General features: G+C 35.7%; 1 protein-coding gene across 1 annotated transcript in view; it reads left to right on the top strand.

Moving 5' to 3' along the window:
• Positions 1-11,185, top strand: part of LOC103609528 (olfactory receptor 7A17-like) — a 27,982-nt gene extending 16,797 nt beyond the window's left edge. Inside the window, exon 2 of the mRNA XM_008593838.1 lies at positions 10,232-11,185. Within this exon, the coding sequence (XP_008592060.1) occupies positions 10,232-11,185 (954 nt within the window). The remainder of the gene's footprint in view (positions 1-10,231) is intronic.
• The last annotated feature ends 4,093 nt before the right edge of the window (positions 11,186-15,278 follow it).

Genomic DNA, 15,278 nt, shown 5'->3' with positions numbered 1-15,278 from the left:
TTGAATCAAATTTTGAAAATATATTTATCAAAACTTTAGAAAATTTAAGTCACATGAACTTCAAAAATATACTTATTTATTTAATGAGTGCACATTAATTAAAAGCCAATTAGGTACCTTGCACATAAAACAATTACATAAACAGACATGAACATATAGACATGACATACAGATTACACACACATATATGCAGACATAAACAAGAACAAACAAGGATCTTATAAGTTTTGTTTAAGATGTAAATAAAGCTTACTAGTAAGAAGGACAGTCAGGTTTAGATTGTGTTTTTTTTTTATTTTCTTCAAAAAGACTTACTGGTGAGGCCTCACCCTCCCTTAAAGAAAGCAAGATAACAAATTTACGTTGTAAAGCAAAGTATGCAACCCTTTTCAAGAAGATGGAGATTTTCTTCCTTTTAAGAAAGTAGCATAAAATTTTACCATAAAATTTTGTGAAAAAATTACATAAATGAAACTAAAAGAGAATTCAGAAGTCTGTTTAAAATACCAAGTGGATGAAAGAAAATTTGAGATCATCTAATTAAACAGGTAAATCTTAGTCTATATTTTCATTTCTCAAATGAGTTACTGAGCTCAAGAGCTGAGCCAACAATTAGAAATGAAATCATTTGACTCTTGAGGTTTTAAGTAGAAGAGCAGGAGACCCAAAAGGGGTCTGTTTGGCCATGGCTGCTTTTCTTCATAAAACTCCAGAGTCTTCAGAGAAAAAGAGTAGCACATGCAGTTAAGAAAAGAACCACTGCTTTTAAGAGAGGAAAGAAGCATCATGCAGATAAGAAAGAAAAACATGATCAAACTTGAATTCTTTCTGGAGCCACCTTAAAGCCAAGAAAACTGCAAATCAAAAATCAATTGAATAAAAGCATCCTGTAAATTTATCCTTGTAAAACAAAAAAAATAATCTCTATAATGAATTAAATAAATTGAAGGAAAATTTTTATGAAATTGTTCAAAAACCAAATCTACAAATTTCTGACAAAATATAGGACTATAATCTGTGACTGCATGTTTTAAATCTTTAAATAACTTATAGGGTAATGGCTCCCATCTAGGATCATTCCCCTCATAAGACACAGGAGAATAAGAAAAATCACCTTCCTTTTGAGCCTGTTTTATTGCTCTTTGAAAGCCAATCTCCAAGTTCTGGGGATTTTTTCTTTTTTGAAAAAGGATGATGAAGTAAACATTTACTAGGAGGCCATTTTCCTTGATGATATTTAGTTGCCTCTTCATCTGACTTTTTCTGATTTTCAGGGGTTAAAGGATCCTCATCAGAGTCATTAGATCTTTCCTTATCCAATGGATTATTAGATGTTAAATTGAGCTTTTGCTTAGAAGCTGCAGCCGGGAATAAGCTATCTTCAGACCCCTAAGTTGGTCCCTTCTTGTCTAACAGCAAGGGAGCTCTCTCTTGAGGATTATCACCTGGTACAGTAAATTCATTTACATTTAATGCCTTGCCTTAATGCACTCCAAATAGAAAAGGCAGAGACTGGCATATTAGCTCCTCCATGGCTTTGATACTATTGTCTTATGTTATTTTTTAACCTGATTACAAGTTTTTAAATTTAATGTTCTTTATCAGGAAACCATGGACTAACCTCATAGCATTTATATCTTTAGTGTGAGAAGGCTATTAGCAGGGCTTCATGACCCTTGGCAGGCTATGACTGGGCTCTTTGGCCCTGGACAACCAGCCAGTCCTATTATTAGTTTTTATTGGGGCAAAATATATATACCATAAGTTTTGCCATTATAATCATTTTTTTAATATACATTTGTACGGAAGTAATCACATTCACAACATTTTGTGACCACCACCTCTATTTATTTCTAGATCTTTTTCATCATCCTAAACATAAACTCTGTACTCAATAAGCAATAATGTCTCATTATTCCTTCTCCCCAGTTGCTGGTAACCTCTCGTACACTTCTGTCTCTGAATTTTTTTCTTTTTCTTTTTCTTGAAACATAATTGATTACACATATTTGTAGCATACAGAGTTAAGTATTGGTATTTGTGTATAATAATACATGATGATCAAATCAGGATAATTAGTATATTCTTCATTGCAAAGTGCAATCATTCTTTGTGTCCATTAACCACTTTCTCCCTAACTCCCTTCCTCCACCCCCTTTCTCATCTCTAGTAACTACAGTACTTTCTGTGTTCTTCTGAGAGTTCTTCTCTCTCTCTTTCTCTCTCTCTCTCTCTCTCTCTCTCTCTCTCTCTCTCTCTCTCTCTCTCTCTCTCTCTCCTTTCTTTGTTAGCTCCCACTTGTAAGTGAATACATGTGGTATTTCTCTTTCTGTGCCTGGCTTTAAGAAAAAAAAATATATATATATATATATATTAAAACCTAATTGATTGCAAGTATCTGTGGAATACAGTGTTGAATATGGATACCTGTGTGCATGAAGTGATGCTCGAATCAGGATAATTAGTATATTCAACATTACACAAGACTTTCTCTATTGTTTTACTAAGCTCTGTTTTAGTTCCCTCTAATCTTAACCATTTCCTTCACTAGGTTTGGGTTTAGTTTGCTCTTCATTTTTGGTTATTGAAAGTGTAAAATTAGGATATTTATTTGAAATCTTTATTTTTTAAATGTAGGCATCTAGGGTTATAAACTTACACCCTGAGCACTGCCTTTGCCAAAGCCCACAAATTCCAGTGTGTTGTGTTCTCATTTTTATTCTTCTGAAAGTATCTTGTAATACCACTTATGATTTCTTATTTGACATATTGGTTATTTAAAATGCATTTTTAAAGGTTTCACGTATTTGTGAATTTTCCAGTTTTTCTTCCCATATCGATTTTAATTTCATTTCATTTTGGTTGGGGAAGATACTTTGTATGATTTCTAACTTTAAAAAATTATTGAAAAAACTTTTCATTGCTTAACATAAGGTGTACTTAGAGAATGATACACGTGTACTTGTAAACAATGTGTATTCTGTGGTATTTACTGGAGTGTTCACAGATATTTGTCAGTCCTAACTGCTTTATAGTGTTGCTCAAGTTGTCTATTTCTTTATTGGCCTTCTTTCTATCTAGATTTATTCATTCTTGAAAATATATATTGATGTCTACAAATGTTGTTGTAGAACCTATTTGTTTCTTGAATGTTCTCGATAAGTGTATATGTTAATAATTGTTATATGATTTTGATAGATTGATTCTATTTTCAATATTTAATGGTTCTTTGTACCTTATAACAATGTTTTATTTAAATTGATTTTGTCTCAAAAAATATAGCCACTCCAGGTATCTTTCAGTTACTATATACATCGAAAATATTTTTTCATCCTTTCCTTTTCAATCTGCTTTCATCTTTGTATGTGAAGTATGTCTCTTGCAGACAGCATATGAGGTTACTTCCAAAAGTTTACGAAAAAGTGGAATTCGAAGGTAATATGAACCATTCCATTATCTTTTTGAAGACCCCTTAAATATAAATGATGAATATTTATCTATCCTGCCAGCCTGTATTTTAGTTGGAGAATTAATTTTATTAACATTAAAAGTAATTTTTGATAAGGAAGGACTTATTTTTTTCTTTTTAATATTTTTAAATAGGTTGTATATTTTTCATTGCTCAGTTCCTATTTTACAAAATTGCTTTGCCTTTAAATTGATTTTTTGTTTTTTGTTCTTGTTCTATACTGTTTTGATCCCCCTGCGATTTCTTTTAGTTTTTACTTTGGATAATGCAGTTAATGTTTTAAACTTATAAATATCTAGTTTTAATTAATACAAACCTTGCTTCTATAGTGTACAAAAATACTCCTACTGAATTTAAGTCATTTTCCTCCTGGTTAAGACTTTAACTGGTTGCTGAAAACTGTGACTATCCTTCGTAATTCTGATGAGGTTGATTCTTGTTGTTTTTGCCAGATGTTTAGTAGGGTTTGAAGGGATAACAGGACCCGAGTTCCATACTCTATCATCTTTACTACTCAATAAATTTTAATTTTTTAAAATGTCACAAATCCTCACTTATTGGTGGGAGCTAAAAAAAATAAACAAATTAATTTACCCACAAACACACACAAAAAAAACTGGGGGTGGGGGGTGGGGAAGAAGATATAACAACTATACTTTTTTTTGAAGTTGTTACAACAAGCAAACGGAAAGGACATTCTTGGGGGGGAGGGGAGAGAGGGAGGAGGGCGGGAGGTGTCGGTGATGGGCCATAATAATCATATACACTGTATATTGACAAAATAAAAATTAAAAATAAATAAATAAATAAATAACAATAAATAAATAAATAAAATGTCACAAATCTTATTTTAAAGATTATATTTACTGGATCATAGCTGAAGAAAAGATTAAGTTCTAGGACTTTAAAAAAAATGATACAATGGAATTATTTGCCTTTCTGTGAAATGCTGAATTTTGCTAGGCTTCCTTCTTTAAATAGCATTAATAAAGTGTAATTGACATACAAACTGTATCTCACATAAGGGGTTAATATCCAAAACATATAAGGGACTCCTACAACTCAATGGCTTTTTAAAAAATAAAATTGTTTAAACTAATGTGTCTCCATCTATTTCTCTCCATTCTGTACCCACATCCAACAGGCTGTTTCCACTTTATCATTTATCCATGGCTTCCATATCAGCAATAGTATGTTCCTCATATTGTGCTAAGAGGATCATTCAACAGGGTGGGCCTGATTATGAGCATCAACTACCACAAACTTTCCACTGTTCTTTATTAATTTTAGAAGCAATGATCAATCCTATAGCCAAAATAGAAGGTTCTTTGCCATCTGGCCATTGCCTACCTGGCCAGACTCATGTTTCAGTTTTCATACTCTGCCCCTCATTGATGATCAGATAATAACTATTTTTCATTTCCTAAGTACACTTTGCAGTTTCATTGTTATGCAGTTACTTCTGGTGTGTTCTTCTACACTGGAATGAATGCAATCCCCCTTCAAGTTTCAGTACTTGAAATTCTATCCTTGTCTCTGAAGCCTTGCTAACCTCATCAGGAAGAGTTGACTTCTTTTGGGGTCCGTTTCAGCAGGATCACGGTGCTGCCTCAGAGTATTGCATTTATTTATTTACTTGTCTTTTCTTGTATAGACATTGAGTTCCTTAAAAGAGGGAACAATGTCTTACTATTCTCTTCACCCTCAGAACATGTTTTAGTACCTACTGTACTATACTTGCTTGGTAAATATTTGTAGAAAACTGAAAAGTCAGATGAAGGAGTGAGGTGATATATTTCCAGCATGGTAGGGAAATGTGAGAAATAGTAAAACAAGGGAAATGCTGCTGATGGAGGAGGCTCTGAGTTTGAGGACAGCACCAGAGAAGACAGATGGGACAAAGAAGATGTGTTAGTGCATCCAGGATCTGCCCCCAGAACCAGAGATGGAACAGTTACTATGGCATTCCCTGCATCCTAAAGATCATACCTAAAGAGTGGTGATTTCCTTCTGGGAGGAAAGAGTCCAAAGAGATAAGAATCCATAGATTTCCCCCAGGACGCAATCTGGCACAAGTTTGTGTTCTATTTTTTCTCTCCTAGCTTCAGGGAACTAAATCTCTCAGGGAGTTGAGGGACAAAAGAAACATCATCAATGAGACTCATGGGAATTCAGCTCATAAAGGCACAGAAGCTCTAAATTCTTCCACTAAACCCTCTCAAGTCTACTTTACCAATCTCATATGATGAGGAAACTCAATTGTGTCTTCTGGAGCACTCATGAGTGACTCTGTCTCTTTCCCATTCTTGGGGCAACTTAATTCATCTTACAGGAAAGAAACAGTATCAGTGAACATAAGACTCTTCCATGATCATATCTGGGCAAACCACAGCATCTTCACAGGTACTGGGGATTTTCTAATGGCGTATAGGATTCATTTTATTTTTCATTAGATATAACTAATACAAATGGATAACAAGTAAATAATGTTTGGTGATAAAAAGTCTTGCCAATTTAAAGTTGCAGGTTGGAGGTAAATGCTGCATGCGCGCAAATATCTTCTTGCTGCAATCTGTCTTCTGGTGTTAGTGGTCAATCATAGCAGCACCCTTTCTCAACAGCAGGTCCCAAATTCCACAGTTTCTCCTTCCTCCCTACTGTTTAACATTGCTCAATAATTTGTTTTTTTCAGCCATTCATAAACATTTATTCTGCAATTTTTACATACCGAGAATAAAGAAATAAATAGGACAGTGCTCTTTTTCTCAAGGTGTTCATGGTCTAACCAGGAGAAGAGACATAGAAATGCAGTCTCCTGACACTGCACTCCAATCCTGATGAAGCAGATCCTAAAATATTAGACTTTCTCTGGAGAGATCAGTGAAAGCCCCACAGTAAATTTTATAAATGTACAGAGCCTTGAAGTAGGAGTGGAGTAATTCCAGGTGAAGAAGGCATGAAAGTCATCCAAGAAAGAAGTAGAACAGTGAATGTGGGGAGAAAGTACACTTTAAATTGTGCTTGAGAAATAAAAAACAGTTTTTAACACCTGACCAGCAATATAAGGACAAGGTTGCCAAGTGAAATTTGGGCAGGATCAGAAAAAAGCTACCAAATAATAGAGAAATTTACATTTTAGCTACAGAGCTAACTCTCAATTCTGTAATTAGTGCAGAGTCAGTATGGAGTGGATAGCAGGTGATGTCCACGATGAGGCTCACCCTGGGAAGTGTTCACCTTAGTCAGTGTGAGGAACAGATTATTGCTTCTGTCAAAGCCATGATGAGATATTGAGGGGAGGGGTGCAAATAAAAGAGTGGATGTGGGGATGGTGGGTGGGAAATGGATCTATGAGTCATTGGAACAATCTTTCCAAAGATTCATTAAGTAACGCTATGCACAGGCATGGGGAACACTATGCAGAGTGGTGGGCGTTTTATTTTCATTATTTATTTTATTTCTTTTAATAAGTCTATGGACTTGGTATTATTACTCAGATTGTGTGAATGAAAAATGTGAGAGCAGTGATATTGCTTGTCCAAAGCATGCAGTGGTGTCTGGAGTCAAGCTCAGACAGAGCTCCCTGCTTCCAAGGCTTTTGCATTTCATCAATAATTTTATTTTTAGTAATCTTCTTTTTTTTAGAAAAATAGTTTTAGATTTACAGGAAAATTGTCAATATAGCACAAATAATTCCTGTAAGCCTGCACCAACTTCTCTTATTACTGATGTCTCCCATCTAAAATATGTTTCATTTAGTCATCATTTCTCCTTTGGCTCCTCTTGGCTGTGACAGTTTCTCAGACTTTCATTGTTTTTGAAGAACATGACAATTATGAGGAGTGCTGTTTGAGTATTTGACAAATTTCCTTTCATTGAAACTTGACTGATGATTATTTCATGATTTATAACTAGTTTTATAAACTTTTGGAAGGGTATACTACAGAAGTTACACGTCATTTTTAATCACATCAGATCAAGGTACACACTGTCAATTTGACGTCTCTCTCTTCATGTTGATCTTTATCATGTGACTGAGATACTGATTGTCAGGTCTCTACACTGTGAAATTACTCTTTTTCTCTCCTTTCCATACTGTGCTCTTTGTAAGGAAGTTACTATGTGTTGTCCTTATTTCATGAGTGATGAGTTATTCTCCACTTCTTGAGTGTGAAATATTTATAAAAATTATTGGATTTCTTCTGCTTGAGAGATTTATCTCTTCTTCTTTATTTATTTAGTCACTTATTTATACCAGTATGGTGATTTTATGTATCAACTTGACTGAGCCACAGAGCACCTAGATATTTGGTTAAACATTATTCTAGGTGGTCGTTGAGGGTGTATTTGTATGACTTTTGCACTTAAATAGGTAGACTGCGCAAAGTACATTTCCCTCCCTAATGTGGGTGGTCCTTATCCAATCAGTTGAAGGCCTGAAAGAAACAAAATGTTGACCCTCCTGGGAACAAGAAGCACTTCCTCCTGCCGGACTGCTTGATCTGGGACACGGGTCTTTTCCTGCCTTTGGACTTGAAGTGAAACATCAGCTGTTCTTGGAAGGTCTTAGACCTGCTGGCTCTTGGGCTGGAACTCATGTCATCAGCTTTCTTGGTTCTCAAGCTTTCAGACCTGCTATTGGCTCTCTTGGGTTTTTAGTCTTATGAGTGCAGATCTTGGGATTTTTCCTTTTTTATAATCATGTGAGCCAATTTATTATGACAAATTTCTCTCTCCCTCTCTCTATGCCTCTCTCTCTGTCTATATGACTTATTGATTCTGTTTCTCAGGAGAAACCTTAATAATACAGACTTTGGTACCAAGAGTGATTCTAGAGTGACAGATTTGTTACAACTCGTCCCTCCCCCAAGGTAACAATAGCCTGAATCTTGGTTTTCTTTATAATTTTACCACTTATGAAGGCATCTATGCTCAATATAGATTGTTTTTTGCTGTTTTGAGTAGAGTAAGAGAATTTTAAGGGTGTGTTTTCTCGATTAGTTCTGGGGTTTCTGGAATTTACTCTCTAGTCTGATTATATTTGAAGACACTAATGATTCTGTGGTATTATGGTAACTCAAGTATCACCCAAAGAGTTAGGAAGGGCTGCCTCTGCTTCTGTTTTCTGATAGACTGTGAAGCATTGGTAAAGTTTCTTCCTTAAAATGGTAAAATTACTAGCTTTTCATTAATAATGTTTTAAAAGGACTGTTTCATGTACCTAGATATTTCTCAGTGCCCTTAGATTTTGAAAAAAAGTACCGAAAATCTTCTAAGTTTTTGTTCTTTTCTTCTGTGTATTTTTATTTTTCCTTGATACATATTTTTAACTTAATCAAGATTGTATAAGGATACACATCTGATTAAGTCATAGAGATTTGCAATATTTATCCAGTTTGATGTTTCCATTATTATTTTTTTTTTCTGGGTATTGTGGAGATTATAAGTAGAAATTATAATGCTCTATTGGTTCTCCAGTGTTCCCTCTCCCAATTTTGCAGTATTTTATTTTTTTCCATGACTACCTTCATTGGAATCTCTGAGTTACAAAACTCAAATCTCCAGGGAGAAGGAAGCTGATTGGCTCATATCATAGAGTGTTCTCCAAAGGCCACTCACCCATGCCTTGTTTACAAGAGTGCACAATACCACTGTCATTACACGGGCTGTGTGTATAAAGGGAGTAGAAGAAGTTATCAGGAAAGGACCACAGGTGGAGTATATATCCCAAACTTTCTTCCAAAATTTGTATTTCAAAAGTGTAATTTATATTCCAAAATGCATAGTTTAGACCAAATGGAAATTGATGTATATAAAGTGTAGTTTCTGGAGGAATTAATTATGTATTCTTTATACATATTATGCATAATATATAAAACTATATAACTACAATAGATGATATGATTTCATATAATATAACATAATATAGCATGCATATACAGGTAAATACCAGGGACTCAAATGAAGAATCTCACATGTAGCAGCTTTCAACAGAAGTGGAATAATCTAACCTTTTTTTCCTGCTCGGATCTTCCTTACGAATTTGATCGAGGTTGTTCTTCTCAGTGAAGTCACACCATCTTCCTTGCTGTTCCCTGATGGGACTAGGAAGGCTCCTGTCTTGGGCATCATTCAAATGGCCATTTTCTGCCCTAAATATCCTTCCCAGAGATACATGCTTGATGTACATCCACTTCCTTCAGATTATCTGCTTAAAAGGACCTAATCAGTGGTGATGACACAAAGACTTTCCCCCTCACTTTATGATGCCCTTACTGTGCATTATTTTACTAATGATAATAATAGCCACATGAAACAAAATTTATACTTTATTGATATTCTATTGCCACCCAAACACACACACACCCATATATCCTACAATAAAAGTTGTTAAAGACAAGGATTTTTTAAAAATATTCACTTCACTGCTGTTTCTGGGACCTGAAGCTGAAACTATTCTTAGCACAAAATATCTAGTAAAAATATTTCATGAATGAACAAAGGAAATTCTCAGAGAATGTATAGAGGAAAACGTTGCCATGGACAAATGTTGAGGACAAAAGACTTTGGTGGCCACTCACTGATAACATCAAGAAGATGAACCACTAGGTATTCCCTGATTTTTCAGCTAAAGAGAAATAGACCTGTACATGATAAATAGGAATTCATTCACTAAATGTGTGCAGAAGGCAAATAAAAGTTCTGTTAATCTGTTAAACACTTCGTGTCTCTAAATTTGCATTGTTTTTGTATCTTTTCCAGCTCTTTCATCAGCACATTGGACTGGAAAACAAAACATGTGTTTCAAAATTTATCCTCCTGGGACTCTCAGAGGACGCAGACCTACAGACCCTTGTCTTTGGGCTGTTCCTGTCCATGTACCTGGTCACCTTCACTGGAAACCTGCTCATCGTCCTGGCCGTTATCACTGACTCTCGCCTCCACACACCCATGTACTTCTTCCTCTCCAATCTCTCTTTTGCTGACATCTGCTTCACCTCCACCACCATCCCGAAGATGCTGCTGAACATCCAGCGACAGAGCAAACTCATTACCTATGCAGGATGCATTGCTCAGATATACTTTTTCGTGCTTTTTGGAGTTTTGGATAACTTCCTCCTAACTGTCATGGCCTATGATCGGTTTGTGGCCATTTGTCACCCCCTGCGTTATGCCGTCATCATGAACGCCCGGCTCTGTGGCCTCCTGCTTCTGGCATCCTGGATCATAACTGCTCTGCAGTCTTTGTTAGAGAGCTTAATGGTTTTGCGACTGTCTTTTTGTACAGAAGTGGAAATTCCCCACTTTTTCTGTGAACTTAATCAGCTGGTCCAACTTTCTTGTTCCGACACCTTCTCCAATGAGGTTGTAATGTATTTTGAAACAGGAATTATAGGTGTTATTCCACTCATTGGTATCCTTTTCTCTTACTCTAAGATTGTAGCCTCTGTTTTGAGAATTTCATCAGCTGGGGGCAAGTATAAAGCATTTTCTACGTGTGGGTCTCATCTCTCAGTTGTCTCCTTGTTCTATGGGACAGGTCTTGGAGTGTATCTTAGTTCTGCAGCTACCCAAGACTACAGGGCAAGTGCTATAGCCTCAGTGATGTACACTGTGGTCACACCCATGCTAAACCCCTTTATCTATAGTCTTAAAAACAAGGACATAAAGCAAGCACTTTACAAACTCTTCAGACCAAAACCATTCTCTACATAAGGGGATTCATTGTCTGAATATAGGACTTATTCATGAATAACAGTGCTCAAAACCCTAGAAGACATAAATCATAATTTTTTTCAGTTTACTCATGTAATCTGCAATTTACCTTATTCATGAAGTTTGGTGTCTTAATTTTTCACACATTATATGCAACTGGGATTTTTTTCTGTATTTTCTTTTAAAAATTCTGACCTCTCTCATTATATTTTTTCTGGGTTCAGTGTTGAAAAGAGAATCCACTGCATGAATTTTCATCAGCAAAATGTATAATACAGGAAACTGGGTACTTATAATACTATAGGAAGAGTTAGAGGAGCAAATGTGTACTGCTGGGCCTGTCAGATTAAAACAGCTGCCCCTGATATAAGCTGCTCTTAGAGAAAAATCATTTATCAAATTGGAGGCGATATACTGATTTTCAGGATTTTTGTTAACCTTCTTCAGAAAGAAATCACATCTGCAGTAGCAGAAGCACCTGGATTCACAACATGATAAAGTTTACAGTAATCCAAATTCACTCTCCAATATGTAATCTTCTTCTGTAGCATCCAAAATGTTAGTTAAGTAGAGACATAACAGTCATCACTACCCATGGTATTTCAAGCACTGATAGTGCCACTAATCATTGTAATTCTCCTAGGATGCACTGTTACTCTTAATATTTTGACAGGCAGGAACACTAGATTTCTCTTGGCACCTGCTACCATAATATCCCTTGTTCACACATTATGAAAGCATTGTGGGTATTCTGCCAGTGGCCAATTATGAATGTTTCAAGTATGCATTCCATAAATTTGATAATAATTAGAGAATATAATTATGGAAGTAAGATAAGCTTTGTGAAACAGAATAAGGCTAATGCTTTATTATCATACTTCCCATAGATGATCACATTAATCTGTAGCCTGTAATGCTAATTTCCTATTAATCACATCACAATTTTCTATGTAAAATCCACAGGAAGTAAGTGCTTAATTGTAGCCTTTGCTGACTTCTGTAGCATAAATATTCTCATTTTGGGCAATTTCAATCTACCAGTGTGACTTCACTGACCATGGAGTGAGATGAGATGTGTACAATCAGACCTCATGACCTGTTTTGAGCTGGCTCCAACACACCAGTGCCTTTGGGTAGAGTTAGGAGGAAAACAGAGCATTCATGTGTGCAGTAGTAGTCTTTTCTCATGTTTAGCTTGCCCCTGATTTGTGGGTCTGGGTCAGTGAACAGTCTCAAGTCTGAGAATCAAGTGACATGTTCTGAATCTTTATTCTGGTGACTTAGACCAATCTTATATTTATAAGAACTAGACATTTTTTGTTGTTGTTATACAGATTCACATTATCTTAATAAGATGGCCATCATATTTACTCATAGAGACACATAATCAATTGCTTTTTCCAAAAATTTCTGTAGTTCCATCAGTTGGGAAAAAAAACATTGTTCCTGCTCCCTTTTACATTAACAATTTGTTTCTTGCCTCTTGGATTGAGTGATGTGCACTTGGCCTCTGGCAGTCCAAGATGCCATTCTCCCCTCTGAACTCAGGGTGACCTTACTTCATTTCCAACACCTCCCACACTAACTCAGTCATACATTAAGACAACCCTACAGAGATTTCCAGAGAGATGGTGCACATATCATCATTGTATTTCTCAATCTCTTGGTGAATACAACAGCCTCTAAGCCGTTTCTTAGGGCATCCTGGGGAGTTCAGGTGTTGGATCTGAGAACATCCAGCGTACCAGTCTCTGTGAACTTTGTATTCCTTCCTATACATAACAATAAGGTATTTATGGCATAAGCTTCCTTTTAAGAGTAGGCCACTCTTTAAAAAAATTTTCAGGGTAGTAAAACATACATAACATAAATTTACCATTTTGAAGTATAAAATTCAGTGGTATTAAGAATTTTCCAGTCTACCTAATGTTCTAGAGTTTCCATCTCTATAACATTTTCATTATTTCAAACTGAAACTCTTTACCCATTAGGCAATAAGTCCCCATTCTCCCCTACCCCACTTCTGTCAACCACTACTTCCTGTGTAAATTAATATGACTCTTTTAAGTATATAAGTGGAATTATACAATATTTGTTCTTTCATGTCTGGCTTATTTCATTTATCTTAATGTTTACAATGTTCACTCATAGTGTATCGTGTACCAAAATTTTCTTCTTTTTAAGACTGAATAATATTTCATTGTATGTATATATTACATCTTGTGTATTGATTTATCCATCAATAGACATTTGGGTTATTTCCATCTTTTGACTATTGTGAATCATGCTGCTATAAATGCAAACATGTATTTGGGTCCCTGATTTCGATAGCTTTTGGCATAAACCTAAAAAGGGAATTGCTAGATGACATGGTAGGTCTCTGTTTAATTTTTTGAGGAACTGCCATACTGTTTTATACAGTGCCTGAACCGTTTTACATTCCCACACATTCTTATTTTTCTTTTTCTTTTTTAAATAATAGCCATTTTCATTGGAATGGAGTAATATTTCACTGTGGTTTTGATTTACATTTTCCTAACAATTAGTGATGCTGAGCATCTTTTTATGTGCTAATTGTCCATTTATATATTTTCTATGGTGAAATCTCTATTAAAGTCATTTTCCCATTTTTTAATTGAGGTGTTTTTTTTGTTTTGGCTCTTGAGTATTAGTAGTTCCTTATGCATTCTGGATATTAATCACCTATCACGTATATGACTTTCACTGCCTTTTTACAGCATTGATACTATCCTTGAATGTAAAAACTTTTTAATTATACAAAATGCAGTTTGCCTGTGGTGTGATATCCCAAAAATCATTGCCAAATCTTATGTCAAGAAAATTTACCCCTGTGTGTTCTTCTAAGAGATATACAGTTTTAGCTCTTATGTTTAGGTTTTGATCTATTTTGAGTTAATTGTACCTGTTTATTATTTTCTAAAATTTATATATTTATTAATATATTTTTTTCATTCTAAGATGTTGCAGAGCAGTTGGGGGAGGGAAGAGAGGGAAAGAGGCAGGGAAATAGGGTGGTTGGAGGAAGAAGGAGGGAGGGCATGGTTGAAGCCCATGGCACACCCCTCATTCTGACAAGACAGACCAAGGGGCTTCCAGCAGGACCTTGGTCATTGCTGGGCTGGATGCAGATGTTGTGGGTATGGCTGAAGCTCTTGGCCAACCCACCACCCTCTCTCAGGAGACCATGGTGTTTTCAGTGGTGCCTTGGTGGTTATTGCTGGGCTGGTTGCAGATGTCAGAGGGGCATGGCTGAGGCCCTCGACTTCCCACTGTCCCAGCTCAGGAGCCTGGGGTGATTCATGTGGTGGCTCAGTGGTCCTTGCTGGGCTGGTTGGGTTAATTCTATATATGGTGATAAGTAAAATTCCAACTCTATTCTTTTGCATATGGATAAGCAGGTTTCCCAACATCATTTCTTGAAAAAAATGATCATTTTCCTATTGAATGGTCTTGGCACTCTGTCAAAAATATTTTTACCATTTACAGGAGAGTTTGCTTCTGGGTTTTCTATTCCATTCCCTTGTTCTATATATCTATCTTTTGCCAACACCACATTGTTTTTATTTACTGTAGCTACTTATTAGGTTTTGAAATCAGGATATGTGACTTTGTTCTTTTTTTCCCAAGACTATTTGGCTTTGGGGGATCCCTTGAAAATCCACATAAATTAGAAAATAGGTTTTCCCTTTTCTCAGAACAAAGATAAAAGCTGGAGGCATCATACTACTTTATCTCCGAACTACTACAAAGATACAGTAATTGAAACAATGTGGTACTGACATAAAAACAGATACACAATACAATGGAGCAGAACATAGAGTCTACTTTTTCATGTACCTGTTGGCCATTTGTATGTCTTCCTTTGAGAAATGTCTATTCAGTTCCTTTGCTCATCAAAAAAATGGTGAATAACAAATACTGGTGAGGGTGTGGGGAGAAGGGAATGCTCCTGCACTATTGGTGGGACTGTAAATTAGTAAAACCACTATGGAAAACAGTATTGAGGTTCCTCAAACAACTACAGATAGATCTTCCATATGATCTAGCAATTTGACTTCTGGGTATATACCCA

The sequence above is a fragment of the Galeopterus variegatus genome, unplaced genomic scaffold, assembly GCF_000696425.1.
Source record: "Galeopterus variegatus unplaced genomic scaffold, G_variegatus-3.0.2 Scaffold9723, whole genome shotgun sequence".
Classification (NCBI taxonomy): domain Eukaryota; kingdom Metazoa; phylum Chordata; class Mammalia; order Dermoptera; family Cynocephalidae; genus Galeopterus; species Galeopterus variegatus.
Note: the sequence above shows the minus strand (reverse complement) of the source record. Positions and strands in the feature narration are given on the sequence as shown.